General features: G+C 54.0%; 2 protein-coding genes across 2 annotated transcripts in view; both read right to left on the bottom strand.

The window, feature by feature from the left end:
• Window positions 1-173: 173 nt before the first annotated feature.
• LOC104552624 (E3 ubiquitin-protein ligase TRIM62) lies at window positions 174-6000 on the bottom strand. Its single transcript, XM_062002895.1, has 6 exons — window positions 5324-6000; window positions 4605-4700; window positions 3362-3595; window positions 3238-3260; window positions 2395-2537; window positions 174-1013 (listed from the first exon to the last, which is right to left on the bottom strand). The coding sequence occupies exons 1-6, from the start codon at window positions 5951-5953 to the stop codon at window positions 478-480; spliced, it is 1662 nt and encodes a 553-aa protein (XP_061858879.1). The 5' UTR covers window positions 5954-6000; the 3' UTR covers window positions 174-477.
• A 4737-nt stretch (window positions 6001-10737) lies between these two features.
• PPARGC1B (PPARG coactivator 1 beta) overlaps window positions 10738-23696 on the bottom strand; it is a 50567-nt gene continuing 37608 nt past the window's right edge. The window contains exons 4-12 of the mRNA XM_062002902.1: window positions 23435-23551; window positions 21549-22680; window positions 21020-21056; window positions 20591-20655; window positions 19382-20135; window positions 18895-18970; window positions 17938-18059; window positions 17209-17363; window positions 10738-15672 (exon numbers count right to left, since the gene is read on the bottom strand). Coding sequence (XP_061858886.1) covers window positions 15569-15672; window positions 17209-17363; window positions 17938-18059; window positions 18895-18970; window positions 19382-20135; window positions 20591-20655; window positions 21020-21056; window positions 21549-22680; window positions 23435-23551 — 2562 coding nt within the window. The 3' untranslated portion in view covers window positions 10738-15568. The remainder of the gene's footprint in view (window positions 15673-17208; window positions 17364-17937; window positions 18060-18894; window positions 18971-19381; window positions 20136-20590; window positions 20656-21019; window positions 21057-21548; window positions 22681-23434; window positions 23552-23696) is intronic.

Genomic DNA, 23696 nt, shown 5'->3' with positions numbered 1-23696 from the left:
CTCCTCCCACAGCTTTGCTTCTGCACTGGTTGGCTTCAGTTGTGTGGGTCAGATGAAGGAGGGGAGGGCAGAAGCAAAAGCTGAGGCATGGGAGCAAAGATTGTCATCACTGCTGCTTAGTTCTATAGCAGTTAATGTAGTGCTGTCAATTGTTTTTTATAAACTAACAGCCATTTAGTTTTGCAAACTCAATTACTTTAATAACATGCAGTCAACATAGCATCTCATCCAGCTGAGGAAAAAGACAGTGCAACTTAAAAGTATTTCCATCATGATTAACAGAACAAATAAGACAGGAGCTCTTGCAGTCAGTGGCAGTGGGCTGTGATATACTCCACAGAGGTATATGACAGGGATGAGCCACCACAGCATCCCCCAAATCCAATTTCTAATATGCCAGCTCAGCACAGCCTCCTCACAGCAGCAGTCCCAACACACAGGCCTGGAAATAGAAACCAGCACGTTGTCCCCACATCACTACAGGAGCTTCAAATTGCCATCAGACATGCTGAAAAAAGCTCTGGCAGGATAGTTTGAAGGGATGCTTATTGACTCTATAAGCTTGAGGCCGTCAGCAGGATCTTCACACCTTTCAGACACGTCATAAAATGACAGTATATTTCTTCTGCAGTCTAGCTCTACCCTGACCACTTTGAGAGCTGTAGGAAAGTGCTTCTCTGTGATCTTGGTTCCAGCTAGGAATAGACAGAGGTAACTATTATGAGACATTTGCAGGTAGCACAGAAAGTTGTTCTGACAGATTCCGAGCTCCCACTGCCTCGCGTTGCTGGTGTCCACCTCCCAGAAGTGACAGCCTGTTGAGAAGCTCTGATGGCTCTTGTGTTCTCTCTTTGTATAGGGGGTGGCATTGCGTGTGAATGATAATCCATATAAAGGTTGTGGGGATGCAGGGATTTTGTTACTTGAGAACCCAAATGATAGATGCGAGGGTGCAGGGATTACATTGGGAACAGGACTACACAAATCCTCTTGATAAGTCAAATGTTCATGAACTATAGAAAGAAAAAAACAACACATTATGATTAACAGATAACTGCAGATTTGCATTGCTGAAGCCTAGATTTCCCAATCCAAGTCATCCTATCCAAGTCCAAGCCACCCAAGTCATTAAAAATAGACATTAACTCCGAACACCTTCTGCACCTCTCTTAGGTGCTCCTATGTAATTCTAAAGGGGGTTGATATTATATTCCAATGCCTGCCTTTCACAATTTTAAAGTGTCATTTTGCTTTTTATTTCCAACTACAGCAACCCTTAGATCTTCACTCTCCATCACTGTCCTGCAGAGCTTCATTAGGCATTTTTTAAAGCTTCCCAGATTAATAGCCACGTACAAGAAATGTGTGAGGAGCAGCACAGCCATTTTATAAATGCTTATTTGCTTAGGATCATTTCAAGTTACTCCCTACAACTTCTTAGCGTGACCAGTCAGAAGAAGGTAATTGTACACTCAGGAACTTGCAGAATGTTTTTATTCAGACCTTCTCTTGCACATGATGCCTTTCAACATTTGTGGCACTTTCTGCTCTGGAAGCGACTCCTTCAGGAGACCAACATCACGTCAGACTTGGGCAACCAACTCAAATTGCTCAGATGGTGTAACTGGGAAAGCCTGGATCTGAGAGAATAAGTCTAGACTATGCTTACAGGGATGGTGCAGACTGAGCTCAGAGGCAGCCATGAGCACAGTGAGCTTCTCAGTGTACCCAGGGCTGCAGGGATGGCAGCCAGTTAGGTGGGCACGTCACACAGTGTGACGCACACCCTGGGCAGAGCCTCCTCACCTCAGCTGTCTCTCACTTGAGCAAAGGCTCAAGCACCATCAAGACAGCAGTAATAAGGGAACCTTATTTTTTCAATGCAGTTGGACAAGCATCCCACCATGCACAGCACTGGGACTGCAGGTTGATCTCACAAAACATTGCAAAAGAGTAGAATTACTGAAAGAGTAAATCATTTACATCACAAGACAAAATCCACCTGCTGCTGCTGTGATGAGTTCTCAACTCTCCCTGTCCTACAGGGGATCAAAGTCAGGCTACAGACAGAAGAAGTATTGCTATTCTCTTAATTCTCCCAGAGAATTCTTCTGGAAGATCTAGAAGTTCTCAGGGAGGATATGAGAAGAGAATAGCAATACTTTTTCTTCTAGAAAACTCCACACCTCTGGAGTCCATTTTAACAGATGTATTCAAGGCATGTCCCAAGGTGCTGAAGGCCAGGACAAGCACCCCTTCATATCCTCATACATGAAAATATTCATACATGTTAACTGCCAGTTCTTCCAGGGGTACTTGGTGTGCTGGGTGTCTCATTACAGTCCTTTCTTAAATATGTTGTCTTGCTTGTCATGGAGTGAAATGACCACTTACCAGGTGGTGTTTGAAATAAGAACTGCATGTCTGAGTGGAACTGCCGGAAAAGCCTTAGAGTAGCTCCCCTTGTTAATTTGTTCAAAACAATAGGTGGTGTTGGCAGTTTTATATCACCCTCGTTAGGATCTAGCTTGCGCTTCCTAAAACACACAGAAGGACATCAGAAGAGCAGCAAGTCATCAGGAAACAAACCATCACCCAGCCCATCCCTGATCACCATTCAGCCTCAGTGGGAGATATAGAAAACCAATTCTATCCTTTTCTCCCTCTGCACCTTTCCCAGGGACTCCTGCTCTGACCAGTCTTTTCCCAAAACCCCAAATCTGTTCAAGATCATTAGGATGAAGCTCACTCCATGGACAGTACAAGTCTCCAGGCTGTGGTGGAGGATCAGTGCTGGGCAGGCACTGAAGAACAGCCATGAAGTCTGCAGACTCACGACTTCACTGAGTGTTTTCCCTCCTTCCACATTTACTTCTTACAAGCAGAAGGCAACGCAAATCGAGGATGATTCAGGATCCCTAAACTCATCCTTTCTTTGCATGCCCACCCAGGTACCTGAACATTCAGGAACTGCCCTCAGAATGGGTCTGGAGAACACATGTACAGAAGAAGAAGCCATGTTGTACATGAAGAGTCACACATGACCTCTGTTAGTATTTGGGGCTTTCTCCAGGTCTCTGGCAAAGCCAGGCCCAGCATGCAGTCAGCAAGCCCAAGGGGTGGCCAGGATGAGCCCAGGGAGCTGTGGGCCAGCAGTGCATGCAGGCTTGGCTAGCAGACCACAGTCACCTGAAGCAACATGTAATGCAAGAGCAGATCACCGTGGGACGAGCTTACCTGGCCTGAATTTCTGTAAAAGTCTGTAAAAGACATTTTGAAAGTCAATTTAGTATAGTGCAGGCAAAGGCCAGCCCAAGAGCTGAGTATCTCTGGGAAGAGAGATGCTGACAAAACATTGTACCTTGACAAAAAGAAGTAGATCCTTCTGATCTTTCAGAGCCTCCAGCTTCCGTATATCACAGATGACTGCATCCTTCTCATCTTTGTATTTTAGTATCTGTGACTGAATCTGAGAAAGCTGTTGCTCCTCGCTGTCCCTGAGAGTTTTTAGGACCTTTTCTTCTGTGTAACTTAGCTGCATACACATCTCTCCAAAGAGCTTGCCAAGCTGACTCTTCTGCCAGGTCTCCTTAGTCTATTAAGAAAACACTTTCAAAGCTGTTAGGGACTGCATTTTCCACACTAACTCCCACTCAAAAAAGAGCCTGGCCTTTTCTGGGCTCACAGAAGTAACTACTGGCTTAGTGCCTCTCCATATGACATCAAACCAAGATGCCTCTCTGACAGCAGAGTGTCCTAAGTGGCATTCCCCAGCATCTGACCAGAAAAAGATGGAATGCACAATGCTTGATGAAGGCTCTCAATTTTCATATATTTCCTTCCTCTGCACAGATATTTTTCTATGGACACATTGTCTCTGGTCCTTTTAAGGATGGGTGAGGAAAACCAGTTTCTCTGCTTACTGCCTCCACCAAGTGTCCTTCACTGTTTGAAAGCAGCTACACTGCCAGCCAGGACGCTGCCAACGGGTACGGTTTTGTCTTCAGACTAGAAGGGAACATTTCCTTTGCCCAGGACCAGGACTTCTAGTCCCATGGCTTTTACTGCTGGAGGAAGGCAAGTGACAATTCTGCCTAGGCAGAATGAACTGGGATTTGGAGAGCTGTGTTCATTTCCCTGCTCCTTCAGAGCTTTTAAATAGGCATTTGCACCTGGGAGCAAAAAGCAGACAATTTGGGGCAATCTTTTAACCTCGTTCCTACCAACTTCTCAGAGCCATAGGAATTTCTAGTTGTAAAGAGGAATAAAATCACTGTAACATGGTCTGTATCTTTTCCACAAATATCGCAGAGTCTGCAAAGTGCAAAAGGTTGTTCAGACAAAAAAGCTAACCACCACCCACTCATCAGGAGACATGGACTTTGCAGTACCTTTCAAGCTCAAAGGTCCTTTGAACACTAAGAATGTACTTCCCAGACTGGTGAGAAAATTGTTCCCTCAAAGAAGAAACCTAGAAAATATCTGAGAAACCACCCAGGAACTCAAAAGCTTTGTAACCCATCATCTGGGAAAGCACAAAACAAAACCTTATCGGCCACCAGCATGCAACCATCCCTGAAAAGATATGGAACCTTCAAACAAACCTTTACTTTCTCCTCTTGTTGCAGCAGTTTTGTCATGGTTTCCTTCAGTGCAGTTTCATATGTTCTCACTTCTTGTAGAGTTTCAGGAAGAAGCGTCTAAAAAATATGAGGATAGGACTGACACATGTGCATGAGACCAGCAATTTAATGGAGTGGGTTAAGCAAGACCTGCAAAAAGTTTGTTCACTGCAAGCTCTCACGACAAAATCAATACATAAAGGTTTACTGGAAGATTTTATCCATGAACAAACACCACAATTACAAGCAGGGGAAATACATTTTGAAACTGAAAACTGCTCATGCTTTTAAATCACATATAAAACTACTTCCAGAGCTGATAGCTCCCTTTTGGTTACTCTGTCGTTAATTTCCTTTGAATAAATGCAGCTCAGGCTGATCTTCTGGCTGGAAAGTGCACTGAGGGCTAAAAGTATAGCCACAAGCACTCTGTCCCACCAGTCTGGCACCCCAGGAAGGAAAGAAAGTATTTGGTAACATCTTGTTTTAAATCCTGAGGGGCGAGCCCAGAGGGAATGTGGCAAAAGCAGGAATAAAAGCCCAGTATCCCAAGATGGAGACTTAAGCCCATCCAGAGTCTGCAGGTCTGAAACTCTGGACCTGTTTCATCCCTGTGCTGCAAGCAGCTCTCCGTGCCACTCACCTCCGTGGTGTTCCTAATGCAATCTGCGCCCAGGCCCTCTGCCCTGGCAGCCTCTTACCTGCGCTTGGTCGAAAGCCTCCTCCAAAGTGACAATCTCGTGGTTCTTGTGGGAGCCCATGACACAGCACAGCATGCAGAGGCAGAGAGAGTCCGTCTTGCAGAAGCACTCCAGCACTTTGCCATGCTTGCTGCATTTCCTCTCGGCCAAAGCCTGGGTGTTGCAGGGCTCCACCAGGACATGGTCCTTCCAGGTGCTCTTCTTGGTGTGCCTGCTCAGGTGGGCTTGGCACAGGGAGGCCTCGCAGCTCAGGCACGTCTTCATGGCTGGCTCAGGATCTTGAAGGCAGAAATCACAGCGGATCACCTTGTCTTCCTGGCCCGAACTTTCCCCTTCCTCTTTGCACGGTACCTCACGCTTTGCCTCCTCTGGAGGGGCAGGAGCATCCAAAAACTTCTGGGCGATGCTGCGGAGCTGGATGTTGGGCTGCAGCTGCACGGTGGCGTCTGCCTGGCCATGGCAGAGCGGGCAGCTGAAGGGGCTCTGTGGGCACTGCTTGAGGCAGCTCTGGATGCACTCCTTGCAGAAGCTGTGGCCGCAGCTCAGGGTCACGGGGTCGCTGTAAATGCTCAGGCAGATGGCACAGGTCAAGTCCTCCTCCAGCCCCGCCACAGAGACCGGCTCGGCCATGGCGCCTGCGGGAGTGCAGCGGAAAAGGAAACCGAAAGCAGCAGCGGCTCTGTGTACGTGGAGCAGCCGCGTCCCGCCCCGCCCGCAGGCTCATCCCGGCCCTGCCACCCCGGCGGAAGCGCGGCCGTGGCGGGACGGGGCCCCCAGCGGCCCGGAGCCCCAGCGGGACGGGGCCCCCAGCGGGACGGGGTCCCCAGCGGGACGGGGCCCCCAGCGGGACGGGGCCCCCCTCCGCCCGAACCGGGAGGGCAGCGGCCGCATCGCGGGGCCCGCGGCAGCGCTCTGCGTGACCTGGCTTCATCCAAAGCCTCTTGTAGGCATTTCTCGAAACAGCATGCGGCGACCCTCCCTCGTTAACGCCTGGCCCTGTGCCCACCGCTCCTCTGCGCTGCTCCGGCGCTGCGCAGGTTCTTACCCGCCCTCAGTGCTCGAGTGCACCGGCAGCTGGCAGAGGCCTCTGCTCGGGGCTGCTCCCCACTTCGAGTCCTAGGCTTTAGTTTATCCTAGAAAGAGGTGAGAAGAAAAGGCTCCTTCATTTCAGAAGCAGAGGCGAGAGGAGGATGGAGACAGCACATTTGCGATTGTAAAAGCTGCTCCTTTCCCTGTTTTCTCTGTCCCGTTATTCTGAGAAGCTGCTGGCACAAAACACCACCAGAGAGTGTCCCCACGGCAGAGATCCTGCTGCCTGTGTTGTCTGCAAAGGCTGGTGTTACTGAGCTGCTCTCATTGCTCTCAAGAACTTGTTAAACACATTTTACTTGAACCAAGCGAGACTCCTGAGCTGCTGTCCAGGCAAGGACTCTGCACTCGGCTAAATGCCCAGAGAAACAATAGTTCTTTTAACAAGAATTCATCATACAAACCTCTTCCTGATGGTATTGGCCTCAGTCCTGTCTGACATGATGCACCTGCTGGGAGGAGCTAGAATTATTCCCTCCATTTCAGAGCACAAGCTCATTTTTAGCTTGCTGCCTGTTACCTGCTCCCTACCACTCTATGACCTTGGCCGAATGGGGATGTTTCCAATGTTGGTTGTACTACCCTAGTGAGGTGTCATTCCTAACTGCTCTGTGTCCTTTGTCATTATTTTTCTCCCCTCCACAGGGTTTGCGGCTTCACACTTCACTACTAATCCCTACAGTTGTCTCAGACATGACTAACACTGTATGCAGTCCTCACCTGGCTGTTTCCCCAAAGAACATGAAATTGCTCCTTCCCATTGCCCTTCCTCACCTCCTCCGGCATGGCAGAACTTGCATTTGCAAATGCTTCACAAAGTGCACATGGCACCAGCTGATTGCCAGGCTGCTGTGTGCATCCCAACCCCAAAACCTGCTGCTGCATGGGAGAAAGTCCTATTTGCTCTGCTTGGAGCCTGTGAGGACTGCAGGTGCACTTACTCCCAGCTGAAACCAGTGGGGATTTTGTGGATCACTCTGGGCTGCTTACTGTGCCCTGCTCCCAGACATGGGCTGAGACAAGCTGCTGCTCCACCTGCGTGCTGCTGCAGCCTTGCTGCTCTGTGTGCTGCCTGCAAATCACCTAGCCTAAAATCTTCTTTAAAGTTCTCAAATCTTTCATTGAAGAAAAACTCATTTCCTTCAGGAGTTTAGATGGCCAGGAGATGCTGGAAGCTGCAGGTAATGGGCACTGTAGACTTGCAGGTAGCCCACATGGCAAAATGGTGTGTAGCCACAGCCAAGCAAGCTTTTTAAGTCTTCCCCCAGGCCTCACAGCTGCACTGATGTACAGCACTGAAGGGTGGGCAAATTCAGGAGCAGGGAGAGAGCTTATACCCGAAGCACAGTGGAGGGAGCAATAACTAGTTGCCAGATGTGTTTATTTTTCTGTATGATTTTTAAATACAACAGTATTTCAGTGCTGGTTGGCTTTGACTAATTGCAAAAACCCAGCAGAGCAAACCTGGACTTCTGTTTCCTGGAAGTAAGCTTAAAGGTGAGCTGAACCCCAGGGGTAAGGGTGCTTGGAGCAGTGTCCCTGCTGCCACTGCTCAGGGAGAGCCCCACATCCCAGGGCACTGCAGAGTTCTCTTTCATCCTTGGAGTGCCGAGTCACTGCCTGGAGATGACTTTCAGTGGCTCCCAGTGATGAATGGAGACGGTGGTGCTGAGGAAAGCCAGGGCTTTCACCCAAGACTTTGCCCATTTAGCAGTGAGGAGACAAATCTTTTCCTGGCCTTTCCCCAGGCAGATACCGTTACTTTGCAGACCCACTGCAATGAGGAAACCAAGTGATCCGAAACCAGCACAAGCAGATACAGATGACAGTGTGTGCCAGGCTCTGAGGCCATCTAACCCCTCTCTGCCTTTCTCCAGCATGGACAGTCAGCCTTCAGTGGGTCAGGGCATGCTGAGAGCCCAGGGTATCAAGGGCTCATGTGCCCTACTGCAGTGTAGGTAGTTTACAATCATCACTGTTATTCAGGTGATGAGCAAGTGTCTTCCCTCTGCTCTGCAGGCCATTGACCTACAGGTGGGCAGAGAGCAGCTCCTGGCAAACCTGAGCTGCCCTCCTCTCTCCAGCTATCTTATTCCTTTGGTGCTCAGCCTCCATCCAGGCAGCTGCTTCCTCATGGTGATTAACGCATGACTGCACAAGCAAGGAGGAGTCCTCCTGGATGTAAAGCTGGAAAGGGAGATGCTTAGGAAAGGAGGGAGGTAGCAGCCTGGGCAGAGCTGGCTGTTCCCCAGGAGCCCTGTGCCAGCACCTCACCCGTCACAGCTGCTGCCAGGGCAGGTTTGCTGCCCTTGCCCTGGTCATCAAAGGGCAGCCAACGCCAAGCATGGGCTGCTGTGCTCCACAGGCAAGAGCCTGCAGACGGAAGGAGCTGGAAATGCTCCGAGTCAGCGGGGCCATGGGGTGTGGGGAGAGCAGGGTTACTGCTGGAAAAGGAAGTGGGGAGGATAGTGCTTTCTTACCTGTGAGAGCCTGCTGAGAAACACGAGGAGCCCAAACCTGAGTGTGAAAAGGTATTTGTGTGCGAAAAATTAAAGCATATCCAGCTAAGACTGAGGGGGAGAGAAAGAGGGAACAGAGGTTGCATGACTCAAAACCAGCAGCACCTGGAGAAAGCTCTCCACTGGCATTTAAAGGCACAGCAAGCACAGGAGGTGGGAACTGCAGGTGTCTTGGGGAGGGAGCTGGGAGGAAGGTCCCTTGTGGGTGTGCAGGCAGCTGTTGTGGGCAGGGAGATCCCTGAGCTGTCAAGGAGCAAAGAAACCAAAGCTGTCCCTGTTCTTCCCTGTGAAGACACCTGGGTGGGCCTCGGACTCATAAATGCTGAGTAGGCAAATGCTTGCATTACTGAAGTATGGCCTCCAGAATGCCGTGGACAGGCCTTGTGTGGCCCAGAAGCTAATGTCCATGTTGGGAAGCAAGGAGCTCCTGTACCTAGCAGAGCCCAGGGCAAGATTTGGTGTTGGATGACACTGCCCAGGGCACAGGTGGAAGTTGAAAGTCCAAAGGGCAGCACAGGACAGTTTGCCAGGCAGTGAAATAAATCCCAAAGGGCCACCATTTCATGCTGGTTGAGAGCATGAGCCTGGTGTGGCATATCCAGGCATTGCTTTGCTGTCCCCCACAGGTGTGGGTGTCCTACCAAGCCAGCAGGGCCCAAGGCAGCTGTGGTCTCAGCAGGGCAGCTGCAAACACTGCCATGCTGCCCTGGCTACCCATGCCACCCCTGCAGCCCTGCTCTGCCTGCTGCCCACACTGCCCATACCACCTGCCAAGTGCCAGCCAGCCAAGGTCAGCAGCAAAAGCCCTGCTCACAAAGCCCCACACTGACTTATCTTCCCATCCCACAAGGCACAGCATGCCCAGCACAGGGGGATAACACCACCTCCCTTCGCTCTGGCACCTGGAAAGCAGCCACATGAGCCACCACAAAAGCAGGACCTGTCCATGTGAGAAGAAGCTGTTTTATCACAAAGTTATGGCAAAACAAGAAGTGTCACATTGGGGTTGTTTTTCCAAATGGCTGGAAGGGATTGCTGGCACTAAGGGAGCTGCCGAACTGATAACGCTATGCACCGTCAGCTCTCTTCCAGCTGTAGGTCTGCTCACAGGGTGGCAATGAAGAGTATCAGCCCTTTGTTTGCCAGGAAGCAGCCTGGGAAGGCAGGTCAGGCTGGGAGGACAAGCCTCAGCTGTGGGTCTGTCCCTCCCTGCAGCCCCCTCCTCCACCAGGAGCTCTGCTCGCCAGGGACTCCGCTGGCACCCACCCCGGGCACCCCAACACCACTGCCCCAGCTGCAGACTGCTTCAGTCTGTCCTGCCACTGGCAGCATCGCTGTGTCCTGCTGTATCTTACAAAAACATTCCTGTCTGGTGGCCTTTGAAGCTCATGGTTTTTTGGAAAGCAGCAGGGAAATGGGCTTCCTGGCAGTTCTCCACGGGGGTGCAGCAGTGGCAAGGTGCTGGCTTTGGGGTGGCTGGCCGGGGGACCCATGCTGGGCTCTATCCAGGTGCCATCCTGAGCCAGACAGTTGCTGTATCACTGCCCAGAGTCTTTTCCACACTTTTTCTTGCAATCCCTGGCAGGGGTGCAGCATTGGTGTGAGTGAGCAGGGGGGCTCTAGCACCCCTCTAGCCCCAGCCATGCCCCCACCACCCCACTGCCAGCTAGGCAGACACGGGAGAGCACCTTCTGCAAAGCAAAACACCTCCCAGAGCAGGCTTGCCCTAATAAACTAAAGTACTAGCAGCACAGACTTGTTCCTTTCGGTTTCTTTCCACTTTATAGTATATACGTTATTGTTTATTTATAGGCAGATCACTTCACTATTTACAGTACATGAGCGTAGAGATTCTACAGTCTTTTTGATGTAAACAAGTAACTCCACAGCAGGGGAGTCTGAAAAAGAAGCCAGTTCTGAAGTATTTACACAATTTAAAATAGAACTTTTATACCCACTGGATAGATATAGATAATACACTGAGCGATTTGGTTAAATTATCTATGAAACTATAGAATCTGACAATGTAAAAATACAAGAAAACGTTCTCTCGTTTTAGAAGGTAGACAGTTAAATCACACTAGAAATAAATCTCTTCTTCTTTAAAAAATAATAACAATAATAATAAAGGAAGGGCATAAGAATCCATGCCATCTCTGAAGGTTAAAGTATATTACATAAATAAAGACACAACGGAACGGAACTGGGAGGGGAGGAGGGGGAGAAATTAAGTGAAATATAAAAAACCGCTACCAAGTCAAAATAAAACCCAAAACCAAACAGACTAAAAACTTGATTCTTAATCACAGAGGGATCAATTCTGCTACTTACTCTGCAAGTAGAAAATTGCAGAGTTAAGTGGTACTTACTCGGCATGAGTAAAGGAGGCAGAATTGGCCCCTGATAATTATCAGCAGTGTCCTTTTGCTTAAAAAAACAAAAAGGGAAAAGACAGACTTTAGCTTTTTTGTTGTTTATAAATAACAATGCAGATGTGCCCCTTTTTAGGTGAAATTCTTACACCTTTCTCAAGAAATGCATCAATGTAATGTTTCTCTCTTTTTCTCACATGTATACACACTCTCCTTCCCCAGCTTGTTCTTTGCTGCAGCGTGGCTCTGGGCTCAGTGCCGTGGCCAGTGGGCACCGTGGCCAGTGGGCACCGTGGCCAGGCTTGTCACTGCTGCCCTCAGCCCCAGGGTGGGTGAGGGAAGAAGGGTGAAACCCAAAGGCTGCGCTTGGCTCGATATTGCTTGAGATTGTCGGGGACGGATTACAACGCTTAGAACAGAAAGGGTGTGAGGGCTCCACTGTGAGCGGTGTACCTCAGTATTCAGCACACCTCCCCCAAGAAAGTAAAAAGAACTAAAACGGGGGGGGGGAAAAGAGAAAAAGAAAAAAACAGTTAAGTGCTGGTCTGCAATTGCAACGCTCCTTTGCATGGACCAGTGCTGAAATCAGACACTCAAGACTATAATGTGGTGACTGAGCTGCTGCTTCACTGAAGAAGAAATGCAGCTCAGCCAGCTGCACTGAGTAGGATTCGGGAGAAACCTTTTCTTTGGGGCAGCATTGAACTTAAAACCCAGGATTGTCCTCTGCATTCTGCCCAGACACACAGAAACATTTGCTCCTTCCCACGGAGGCCCAGGGACCTGCTGGATTCCAGCCAGAAACCTGGTACCCTACCCTGAACAACCAGTTTTTCTCAGGCAAATCTGTGCAAAAAAAAACAAAGCAAAGAGGCATTTTTCTCATGAAACTCTTCACATTCAGCATTTCCCCACAGTACCTGCAGGAAATGACATTCTATAGTTATACATTCAAAACAAAAAATAAACCTCCTCTTTACTTACTGCCTGCCATAACACACCCTTTTGCTCCCAGCTCCTCTCTGTAGTGCTCCTACCCACCCCAGCCCTGGCCCTTGCAGGCAGAGGGGGCAACTTCCTGGGGTGTCACAGGGCTGGTGTGCAAGGGTTCCCTTTTTGGGGTGCCCAGCTCTGAGGTCACAATGCCACAGGTGGGGCAGGATTTAAAGCTGATCCTTGAGGGGTGTTCCCCGTGCCCCAACCCCACAGCACTCCGCCGTGCCCAGGCATTGCTCTGCTCCTGCCTCATTGCCTCATTAGTGACAGGCCAAGGGAGCGAGTGAGCTCTCACCTGCCTCTTGTGCCCGAGCCTTCCTTCCTGCCCCTTTGCAGACTCGAGTACTGAGAGCTAAAGACACCTTAATATTTAAAAGAAAAGAAAAAAAATCAAGTGGAAACTCATTCCTCACCACAAACCCTGCGTGAAGGGATTCTAAATCTGTGCTTCTTGAGCTCAACACCCTTCACTCTCACCTAGTCCTAAAAGTCAGGGGAAAGCCCTGGGGCAGGCAGCACATGCCCCTCGCTCCTCCCTGCTGCCACAATGGCACAGTCGTGCCTCTGTGTCTCACACACACAGTCCTGCAGAAATTCTATGGAGAAGGAAGGAAAACAAAACCATCCCAAAAAAAAAACCCCAAAACCCAACCAAAGGGAAAAAAACCACACCCAATCCCACTTATAGGCTTCAGGCACCACAAAGACCACTTATTGCATCTCTTCCTGCCCTGTGGGTGCAGTACTGATGGGCTCTGCACCGGGTGAGCCCTCTCCTGCCCCAGCCCTGGCCTCGATGCCCAGAGCCAGGCCCGGGCAGGGACTGCAGGCCAACCCAGGCACCCAGTGCAGGAAAACTACACGAAGTTTTCCTCCTGGGTACACCAAAACCAGTGCTTGGGAGGTGACTGAGCGATCCCCTGGCTCTGGAGCACCCCCAGCTCTGCACTACCCCTCCCCTCTGCCATGCTGGATGCATCCCCGGGCAGGCCGGGCCGCGGGGGCTCGGTGTCCCGGGCTGAGTGGGAGATGGAAGAATTCCACCTGCTTTGCGCTTTTTTTTGTTGTTTTTTTTGTTTTGATTGATTGATCATTTTCTGAAAAACATCAGCACAGCACAGGACAGTACTACCCACCCTAAATGTGTCGCTATATACATTCTACATAAGCTCTATAGCAATCACATGTAAACATCATCGTTGTGAGGAAATACTAGGACAGAAAAAGGCAAAGCTACAATGAGGCAATTGCCAATAGCAGATGCTCAGTCTCGGCCAGAGATACTCATGTTTGCTAAGGTGGGGTGAGAAGTAGGGGGAGAGACGCCAAACATTGCTGCTGAGACTGAAATGGCACAAGGGTGTCCCCTGACAGCGACCGTGGCCGGTCGAGGACCCACAGCTCAGCCCCTGCAGCGGCCTGCGGGCCCTGGCGGTGCCGGGCTGGCTGTCGGCAGAACCACGGCTTCCCCGGCAGCAGGAGGCAGGTAACTGTGCTGGTATCGGTGCTGCCCACACTGCTGCTCCCACCAGAGACCACCACACACGTGGCCCTGGAGCTGAGGGTCACCTCGGCAGGGCTCTGGCTCTTGGCGTCACGTCTTGTGCAATTTCAGAGGCTTTGGTCATACTCCCTGCAAGATGAACTGGCACCCACGCCAGGGAAACGAGAATAAAACCCCTAAGTCATGTCAAGGGCAGACCCCGGGAGACTCTAATCTATGGGCAGAGTTAAGGCTATAATATTCTATCTACAAAGGATGGCTGAATCCCTAGTGGTCTCTGGGTCTGGAAAATAAGTGGGGACGATGGCGATGGCTTGAGGACCAGCGAGCTTCCCACCCCCTCAGCAAGCAGTGCGCTGGCGGGCTCACCAGGTCTGGGCTCTTTGCCTCTCACACCTCACCTGGAGATAAAGGGCAAGTTTGCAAGCAAATTTCAGGGGGGTGCTGCTTGAGCATATGCCTTAAATCCAGCACTGCCCTGCAGCCCCAAGGGCTCCTGGCCAGGGGCAGAGCAGGCAATGCTGGCAGGCATGTGTGTCCTGGGTGCTAACTGGGTGCTGTGGAAGGGTATGGCTTATCAGATAGCGGGCAGGGTGTTGTGTGAGGCAGACACCACGCTCCCCTCAGCCTCCCTGCCTCTCTGGATTTTGGGCTGGCTGCCAGGCAGGGATGGCAGATGGGTCTCCTCACGCTGCCTGCTTTGCAGGGGGTGGGAGCGAATGGCGAGCAAGCTGCTTGGCCTGGCTGGTCTCCCAGCCGCCCCAGGAGCTGGAGAGAAGCCAGGTCCCTCACAGGGACCCAGGGGTGCCCATCCCACAGGCCGTGCCAGCAGCGCCCACCAGACCAAGCTGGGCCTGCTCCGGCCTCCCAGCCGGTCTCTCCCAGCTCCAAAGGCAGCAGAGGGCTGGAGCAGTGCTGGCTGGCAGTGCCACAGCCCCCTGGGGACTGCATCCTTCTACCACCCCTCTCCTCCACACCTGCAAAGCTGCCTGGCCCCACGGCGATAATGGCACGGGGCTGGTGTGCCCCATGGCCCACAGGTGCCGTGACCCCTCAGGCTGGGACCACAACAGCAGGCAGAATTGCTTTGACAGCGAAGCGGGCGATGCTGAGCTTCCCCGTTTGCCAGGGGAAGGTGGGTGCCTCTGCAGCCCTCGGGTGAGTGCTGGCCCCGTGACTCTGCTCTGACCCCCCATTTGCTGAGTGGCAAGTGCCTCATTACAGTGCATAGTTAAAAATCAAGGAAGCGGTACAATAAATCTGAATTACAGTACATCTGAGCCATAAATACATTTTTTTTAAGGATATACTTTTGTTTTTTCTCTTCTTCTTCTATTAAAAATTAGTTTATAATCCTGATTCTATTCACAATTAACAATTTCATCATCACACACTACGGACAAAAAAAATGTTATGGTGAACACAGCTGCAACTCCACATCGGGAGCACCGGAGGGGGGGTCAGGATGGGGGAGAGGGGCCGGCGGGGGGCTCCTAGGCTCACCCTAAAACAACCAGTCAGAAGCGGGGGGACTAAACGTGTGGCAGTGAGACATCAACACCATGGGGACTCACAGACAGAAGCAGCTTTGTTCAATGTAAACATCGCTCGAAAGGGACGGCAGTCTCTCTCTCTCGCGCGTGCGTGCTCTCGCTCTCTCTCGCTCTCTCTCGCTTTCCGTAGACTGAATAATTTCTTTGAAAACGTAAACATATTGGAAGTGCCTTGACTGAGGTATTGAGGTATTCCTCCAAGGTTAAGGCTGTTACCGATGCAGGCTTAGCTGGGCCTCCTGCAGCAAGCTGTCGAAATCCATGGTCTCGTACTTGCTTTTCACTGGAGCTGGGGAGGACTCCTCCGCGCTGCAATCTGGGAAGGGCAGGGACATGAGGCAGCAGGTCAGGAGGGAAACTGAGGCACGACAGGGCGTTGCTCCCCCTCCCCTCCACCTACTGGCACACCAGCCTGGCGGTGTCAGCTCTCGCCCCGAGGAGAGGGGCTGTGGCAAGCCACACACCATTGGCACCAGTTCTGGGTGTGCCAACATCTGCGGGACACGGCTGAATTCCGAGGCGCTGTGCCACGGGGCCATCTGCCCACCCTCGGCCTGGGGATCAACATACAGTGCCCCAAAAAGCCACAAGCAAGGCTGCCCCACTGAGCAGCAGCTTCACCCTGTCTGTGTGTGGCTCTCAATGAGCCATGAACCGCACGGTTGCTTTTCACCTCTGTGAAATGCCACGGTCTCATCCTATCCCAGAGGGAGCAGCACTTTAGGAACGAGCCAAGCTGTGCAGTAAGGGAGTGGCTGCTGGCCTGGCAGCTATCTGCAGGTGAGGAGCACTGAGAGAGCTTCTCCTGTGCAGGGGGGCAGCTCTGGCCTCCCTCCCCACAGCGCTGTGCAGCCATGTGCTAACATCACGGGGTGCTATCTGTTTCCTATCTCCTCTGTGCCCAAAATGAGAAGGCCCTGGGTTTTATTTAAATGAACAGTAGGCATTTGGGCTGACAACCAAAGTCAGAGGGACTGCTGCTTTGAGCAGATTAGATATTATATGGTGCTAAAAGATGAGGCAGTAGTTGTGCCAGACTGGGCACAACTCTTATCTAGAGATAAGACAAGACTTCAGGCTTTACTCTCCAGACCTCAGTCTCTCACGCACGAAGTGGGATACCAGAACCACTGCATGCCCTGCAGAAGGTACAGACAAGTGCATGGTGTTTGTGAAACACCTGAAGATTGCAGCCACGAGGGCTGAGCGAAGGCTGGATCACACTTCTCTTGCAGGAATAGTGTAAGGTTTCACACCTATCCCTTGGCTCAGGCTGTAGCCCTGCCACCCGTAGAGAGATGGGTCCAGTGGGACCCATCATGGTCACCAAATGGAGGTCTTGTGGAAGCCCATACAGCCCAGGAAGAGTTAATGCAACCACAGTACATTTGAGTGCCATCATTTTGGCTCAGAAGTGTATGTGCAGTGTGGTGAATCTGTCCTGTGGAGCAGCAAACCACCCAGAGCACCTCCTGGGCTAATGAGATATTGCTGGCTGCTTTCTCCAATGACTGGGAAGGGATTTCTCTGCTGGACAGTGTTTAGCACCGTGCAGAAAGGCAGCAGGGTCAGGAGGGTCTGTGATCGGCTGAGACGCGGCAGCCCTCTGGTGTGATGCTGCATTTGGCAGCCAACACCTTCTGTGTCCTCACACCAGTTTCTTCTCTCCCCATTTTCCCAAGCCATCTAACTAAGCTAAGAGCAGGCACATCAGCCATAGGAGAGCTGGTAAGCTTTTCCTGCTGGCCCTAAGGGAGATGAAGGTCCGTGCAGGACTGGAGTTCAGCGGTGCAGTGTGCAGCAGAGTTACAGCTCTGCTGATAAACAGAACAAGCAGCCCCTGCTTTCTTACCCAAGTTAGCATATCTGGTCCAGAAGAAGTGCCCGAGGCCACCAGAGCTGAGCTGGAACGAAGGCTCATTCCTCTTCCTTAGTGAGGTGCCATTCTTCAGAGATAAGGCGGCATGCTCTGAATACCGGTACGTGATGAGGCCATATTTATCCCCTCTGAGCAACCAGAGAAAGAACTCAAGCTGTGATGGGCCCCACAGCCTTTCCAATGCAGCTCTGCCCAGCACTGCACCCCAGTCCCCCATTCTGCCAGCCCTCCATCTCACCAGCTCTCTCCTGCTGCCTCTCCATCCTGCCAGCCCTCCATCTCACCAGCTCTCTCCTGCTGTCCTCCCATTCTGCCAGCCCTCCAGCTCTCTCCTGCTGTCCTCCCATCCTGCCAGCCCTCCACCTCACCAGCTCTCTCCTGCTGCCTCTCCATCCTGCCAGCCCCCCATCCTGCCAGCTCTCTCCTGCTGTCTTCTCCTGCAAGCCCTCCATCTCACCAGCTCTCCATCCTTCCAGCTCCCCATACCCTTGGCCCAGGGGACACACTGTATCTCCTTGCCCAAAGCACTGAGACCGCAGGCTCAGCTGGCTGAGGGGAGTGGCATGGCACAGAGCCCTCCACTCCACCAGCATCCCTCGCCCAGGCACAGCTGGGTACAGGAGTGACCCTGCACTGCCTGGCAGTGCTGATGCTGCTTGGGGAGAGGGCTTGTCACCAGACCACAGCTCGCTCCTCACCCACCTGTTAGTCCTGGACAGGACCTGACACTCCACGATTTCACCAAATACTTCAAAGCGCTTCTTCAGTTCGCTGGAGCTCATGCTGCTGGAGAGGTTCCTGATGTACACCACCCTGCCTTCTCCCTGGCAAAGCAAGTCAAGGGTTTCAGACTCTGGGATCCCACATCTCTGTGCTGCCAATAGACTCTGGAAATGTGAGGCCCCTGAGGATACTCCTGCAAGCCAGGAGTAGCAGGAGTAGCAGGAATCAGGCCACAGGGGACAATGCTGCTGTGGGCACAGGCTGACATTTCTGGGGTCTGGCTGTCTGCCCCAGCTAGCTTCTGGTTGTCACTCCCAGGACACCAGTGCCACAGGGGACAGCTAGATCAGGCTGAAGCAGCCACTGCCCACTCTGTCTCTTTTAAATCTCTCTGCATTCCTGCAGATTTTTCAGCATCTGCTGGTGAAAATGCTGGGAAACATTCCCAAGAATTGTTAGGGGGAAAATTCAATTGCATTGCAGACAAAAAAGAATGCCAAGGGGGCACACGTGAGTGTGTGCATGTGCACAACAGTACAGGGGACTAAGCTATTCCCCCAGGCACCCACCTGCCCCAGCTGCCACCCATGGGCACACGCCAGGGTTCCCGATGCACGAGGCTGCTTCTGCAGAGGGATGGCAGCTGTAAGGGCTGAGCAGCTTCAGGGATTCCCCAGCTCACCCTACTAACTGCCAGTGCCAACTGCGCTGAAGCACCGGCGTAGGATGCTCCAGGCATTTCTGGGCCAAGGACTCTGTGTATTGCCAATCGCCGGTGGTTTCCGCTTCCCGACGGGTTTTTCTCTCCCTCCTCCACCCCCATGTCCTTGTTTAACTCTGGCCTCGCACCAAGAGATGCTGAAGCTGGGGCTAACGGGCTCCACCACTGCTTTTCTGAGCAGGAGATGAACGGAGGGGTGGGGATTGCTCACTTACAACAGCCTTTTCCCGTCTCTTCTCCAGATGGCCCCGGTGCCTGCTCTCGCCCTGACACTGCTCACTGTTCTCACACCTGGGAAGAGAGGGAGAGGAGGTCAGCCCAGGGCATGGGATCTGGCAGGGAAAGCTTCAAACCTCAAAGCGAAGCTGCTGCATGCTGCATTTGCAGCAGCGGGTGGGTGGGCACTGCGGAGCACTCACAGCCAAAGAGAGACAGGGGTCTGGAAGCTGGAAAGGACCCTGGAAAGTCCTTTCCGATAGATGCCGGAGAGGGTTCGAGCCAGTGCTCACCCCCTCCCAGGTACGGCTGATCTTGGCAGCAGCTGCTGATGTAGCACCAATTATTTCAATAGCTTTCCTGTCATTGATTAGCATCTTTATTACTTGGGCCAGCAGAGCAGAGAGAGCCGGGGCTGCCATGCACCAGAGCACAAACGCAGGGGGCGAGAATGGACCCACGTGTCCTCCCCACGGCCCCCTGTACCTGAAGGCGCGTCTGCTTGCAGGCGATCGGGACCGGCAGCAGGAAGACCCCGAGCTGGACCTGCTCCGGGAACAGTAATGCAAACTGGTCCTGGAAAGGGCGTTTCTCTGCAGGCATAGCTTGGTGTTGCCATGCTCCTCCTCCTCCTCTTCTTCCTCCTCCTCCTCCAGAGGGGAGCCGCTCTCGCTGCAGCTGTCTTCAAAGACAGTGTCATATTCAGGGGTCTTGCAGAAGACCATGTCATCGTCATCGAGAGCACTGTCCAGAAAGCCAAAGTGCTTTGTTAAGCTGGCTCTGATCTCCTGGTCTCTCAGCTGCTTGACACCATCCTTCCACAGCATCTCGCTGCCCGCCTCCTTGCCCCCGAGCTCCAGGCCCTGGTAGTGGGCGGCCGGGACCCTCCTCTTGTGTTCCGTCTCCACCTGGCCCGGGGGCTCCCACGACTTGAGCACCTTCCTCTGCAGGGCGGCCTCGGGCTTCAGCACCTGGCAGTAGTCGTGGTCCCCGAAGGAGCGGGAGAAGGGCCGCTTGAGCACACCCTGCTGCTCAGGGAGCGCGGGGCGCCCGGCGGCTCGGCTCAGGTGGGCGAACAGCTCTGTCCTCTCAGGGTGCTTCTTGGGGGCTTTCTGGGAGGCTGCTGCGTCCCCGGGGCTGGGGGCCATCCCGTCCTCCTTCCCTGGCTCCTGGGGGATGTCTGGCTTGTACAGGTCCTCCTCAGCGGGTTTATATGGCGGAGTGGTGGGCGGCGTGAGACCTGAACCCCCCCCCCCGAACAAAGGGCGGGAGTCAGCTCTGCCCCCGCCGTCCTGCCCCGTCCCACCCCAGCGCCTGGGACTTGTGAGGGAGGAGGCTGCTCGGCCCCCACAGCCTCATCCACCCAGCAGCACTTGGGGAAAAAGAGAGATACTTGATCCCAGCAAGGACCTGAGGACTCTCCTTTCCCTCCTGGCTCAGGCAGGAGCCCCCTGAACAGCCCCCTCCCGCAACCCAAACGCATGCCCCATAACTGCTTGCAGTGCTGGGACGTGGAGGCAGCTCATGGGAAGTCTCTTGCATTTGTGGTGCGAAGGGAGGTCCTGGCCTGGGGGATGAGCAAACCCCTTTGTCTGGGCTTGGCTGGAGCTGGGGACTCCAGGCTGAATTTAGGGTAAATCTTCCCTGTCCCATGGAATATTTTTACAAAAGTGAAAAATTAAAAGCCCATTCTACCTGCTGTCCCACACAGCTCCACAGTCAGCATCGGCTCAAAGTTTCTCTTCCCAAAGGCTGGGTCACTGGAAAAGAGCAGAAAACGTGTTTAGGTAAGCCACAGCCCCAAACCCCAAAGTGAGTCTGAGAAAACGCTGCCTACGAGTAAACCCTCCCACCACAGCCCCTGCCTGATGGAGTAACCCCACAAAGGGGTGTGAGGGGCAGCAGGGCGAGCAGCATGCCCTCCCCATGCCAGCCAGAGCTCTGGGGCACACGGCCCAGGCTGTCCGAGCTGCCTGCAGCCCAGCGATGGCCGCGGGCCCCTGCAGCCCCGCACCCGCGGCAGGGCTCAGCCTGCTCTGCAGAAGCAGCTCTGCCCGCTCGCTGCGGGCACCTGCCCCGCCGGGCAAACCCCTGCGCCCTTCATGGAGCCCCATAAGCACTTACGTTTGTGCCAAGGACAGCGTGAGACACCTGGGTGTTTCTGAAAGGCAGGGAGAGAAGCAGGTTACCAGGGCAGCTGGGCCCCTTCCAGCGCCCACGGCGGAGCTGGGGCCCCTCTGCCCACTCCAGCCTGGCAGGGCGGCGGGCACTGGGGAGGGATGATGCTAGCAGAGTTGAGCCATTTGTTCTCACCACCTGGGTGCCTGCTGGTAGCTGGGATTTTGGGGGCACCTGTGCAGCTGCATGGCAGTGCCCAGGCACAGGGTGAGCCCACAGGGAAGAGGGAACCAGAGGGATGGGGCAGCCCAGTCCCTGCTGGGTTAGCACTCTCATTATACGGATGGGGAAGCTGAGGAACAAGGCCCCCATGGATTGAAAAGGCATCCTGAAAACAGACAGGGCCCTAACCCCTCCATGCATGTGACCCCCACAGCCACCTGGCACATGGGTCAGGCTCGGCTGTGCTTGTGGCTGCCAGCCAAGGGGCAGGCACCCGGCGAGCAGCATGGGCACCTTGGGCATGGACCCTCACCTGCTTGCTCCAGGAGGGAACAGCCCCGACTTTCAGCCCCGTCGCCCAGCTTGCTGTCCCTCAGGGAGCCCAGGGAGAGGGGCTGGGGTTCCACAGGCGGTGCCGTGCCCCCCACCTCCACTTCAGCTGCTGGCTCTTCAGCAGAGAAGCCGTCCAGCGCCGGGCACGGTGCGGGCTCACTGCAGGCCAGGGCATCCCAGGGCCCACAGCTGTCCCCCGCCTCCCGGGGCACAGAGGGCTCGGAGGGCGGCTCGTCAAGGAAGGAGAGCCAGTGGCCAAGCCCAGGGTTGAGTCTCTTGGACCGTCGGACGGCGTACAGGGTGCTGTCCTGCTTGCGGCCCGCCTTCCCCGCGGCTGTGCCGGGGCTGCCCGCACCCTTCCCCGCATCATCCTCGAGGCCACCTGGCTCCCGCGCTGCCTCTGCCTCGGGGCTCTGCCGTGGCTCGCCCAGTTCCAGGGCTGTTTTGGCTCTGGACGTGCAGGTCCCACCGGAATCCTCCCCATCCTGGGCTGGGGGAACAGGGGAGGAGGAGCCGGGTGGCCAGGCCAGGGCGGCGTACACGGGCTTGCCCAGGCGGTATGGCTTGCTCACGTCACACAGCAGGTCCTGTGCCAGCAGCTCCTTCAGGATGGAGAAGGATGCTCCAGGCTTCTTGCGGCTGCTGGCCGCCTGCCAGGCGCAGCCCGGCCGGCTCTGGGTGCTGCCGGGGGGGCCCAGCTGTGCTGGGCAGTCTGGTTTGACTCTCTTGAAGGGGCTGCTGCAGGGCTGGGGCTTGGCGTCGGGCAGCTTCCGTGGGGGCAGGCAGTAGGTGTGCATGTAACGGATGAGCTCCACCACTGAGTGCATCTCCCCCTCGCAGGAGAACTGGCTGCGGGAGCCATCCTCTGCAGAGGACGGAGGCGTCACGGAGCCGCCGGAGCTCAGCGAGTCCTCGCTGGAGTCACTGTCGTCCTCGTGATGCGAACAGCCGCCTGGGGAGGGGTGGTGGTGGCCACTGGGGCACTCCTCAGGAGCCCGGGAGGCTTTGGTCTGGGGGCAGGGGGCGGTGGAGGTGAGGTGCCGGTGCAGCTCGGTGCAGCTGCGGCTCTGTGCCTGTGGGACGCTCGCCCTTCTGTCCCGGGGACCCTCCACCTTCAGAGAACAGAGAGGAGAAAGTCAGACCTGAGCCCTGTAGCCATGACCTGACACAAGTACCAGGCACGAGGGGAGAAGCCTCTCACGCTGACAGAGCAACTCCACATACTCAAATCCTCCAGTTCCAGCCCACCAGCATCCCGATCTGCCTGGGGGTCAGCCCAGGGTCCAATGGGCACAAAGCTGGCAGCCCAATGGCCCCAGGCACTGTCCCTCCAGCAGCCTGCATCCAGTGATGTTCCTGCTCCCCAGGAGAGATGTGCTGCTCTCCCCAGGCAATCTAATTTGCTGGACCTAATGCACCGCACAATTACCATTAGCCAAGTAGAAAAATCTTTGACAGCAGCTTCTGCTGGGTTTCAGGAGATTAGCTTAGGTGAGGCACTTGGCTCTGCAGTGTGGGACACAGACCTTCCCAGCCTGTGGCTCCTGACTGAGCAAGAAGGGGCAAGTCAGGCAGCGAGGAGAGGGGCAAGGGGTGGCCAGGGACCACGCAGGGCTTCCACAAACCAGCACTCAGGGAAGCCAGGAGAGGCCTGGCCCCAGTGGGGCCAAATGACATCCAGACATTTCTCAGCCCAGCGCAAAGGGCTGTGCAGACAGGGATGGGAACGCTGCATGTGGCTGTGCATGTGACAGCGATGGTCCCTGCCTGCCTGTCCAGCTCAGAGACTGCCCATGCTCCCCAACACCATCCTTCCATGCCCTCCTTCAGGATGGCTCCCAAGAGGTGGGTGCTGGGTGTGAGTACCTTTGTGCAGGGCCGTGCAGGTCGGGACTTAGGGGTCCCCGGGCGCCGGGTGCTCCCGTCCCGCTGAGCCTCACAGCCCGGAGGCACATGCGACGGAGAGAGGAGCAACTTCTTCAGCTGCAAAGAGAAGCAGCAAGAAAAGGAGTCGGCATCACAGTGAGGGCAAGAGAAAGCACCAGCAGGGCCACAGCCCTGCCTGTGCTGGGCACATCCACTGCTGAGCAACCGACCCAAAAATGGGGGAGGAAAAGTCAAAAGGCAG

The sequence above is a fragment of the Colius striatus genome, chromosome 9 (genome assembly GCF_028858725.1).
Source record: "Colius striatus isolate bColStr4 chromosome 9, bColStr4.1.hap1, whole genome shotgun sequence".
In the NCBI taxonomy this organism is placed as follows: domain Eukaryota; kingdom Metazoa; phylum Chordata; class Aves; order Coliiformes; family Coliidae; genus Colius; species Colius striatus.
Note: the sequence above shows the minus strand (reverse complement) of the source record. Positions and strands in the feature narration are given on the sequence as shown.

Bases quoted from the DNA above. Each gene is read 5' to 3' on its own strand.
- LOC104552624 (XM_062002895.1), bottom strand. From the start codon at position 5,953: ATGGCCGAGCCGGTCTCTGTGGCGGGGCTGGAGGAGGACTTGACCTGT. The intron at 4,701-5,323 runs GTAAGAGGCTGC...CATATTTTTTAG, and splicing joins AGGCTTTCGACCAAGCGCAG to ACGCTTCTTCCTGAAACTCT. The intron at 3,261-3,361 runs GTACAATGTTTT...TGTCTTTTACAG, and splicing joins ATCTACTTCTTTTTGTCAAG to ACTTTTACAGAAATTCAGGC.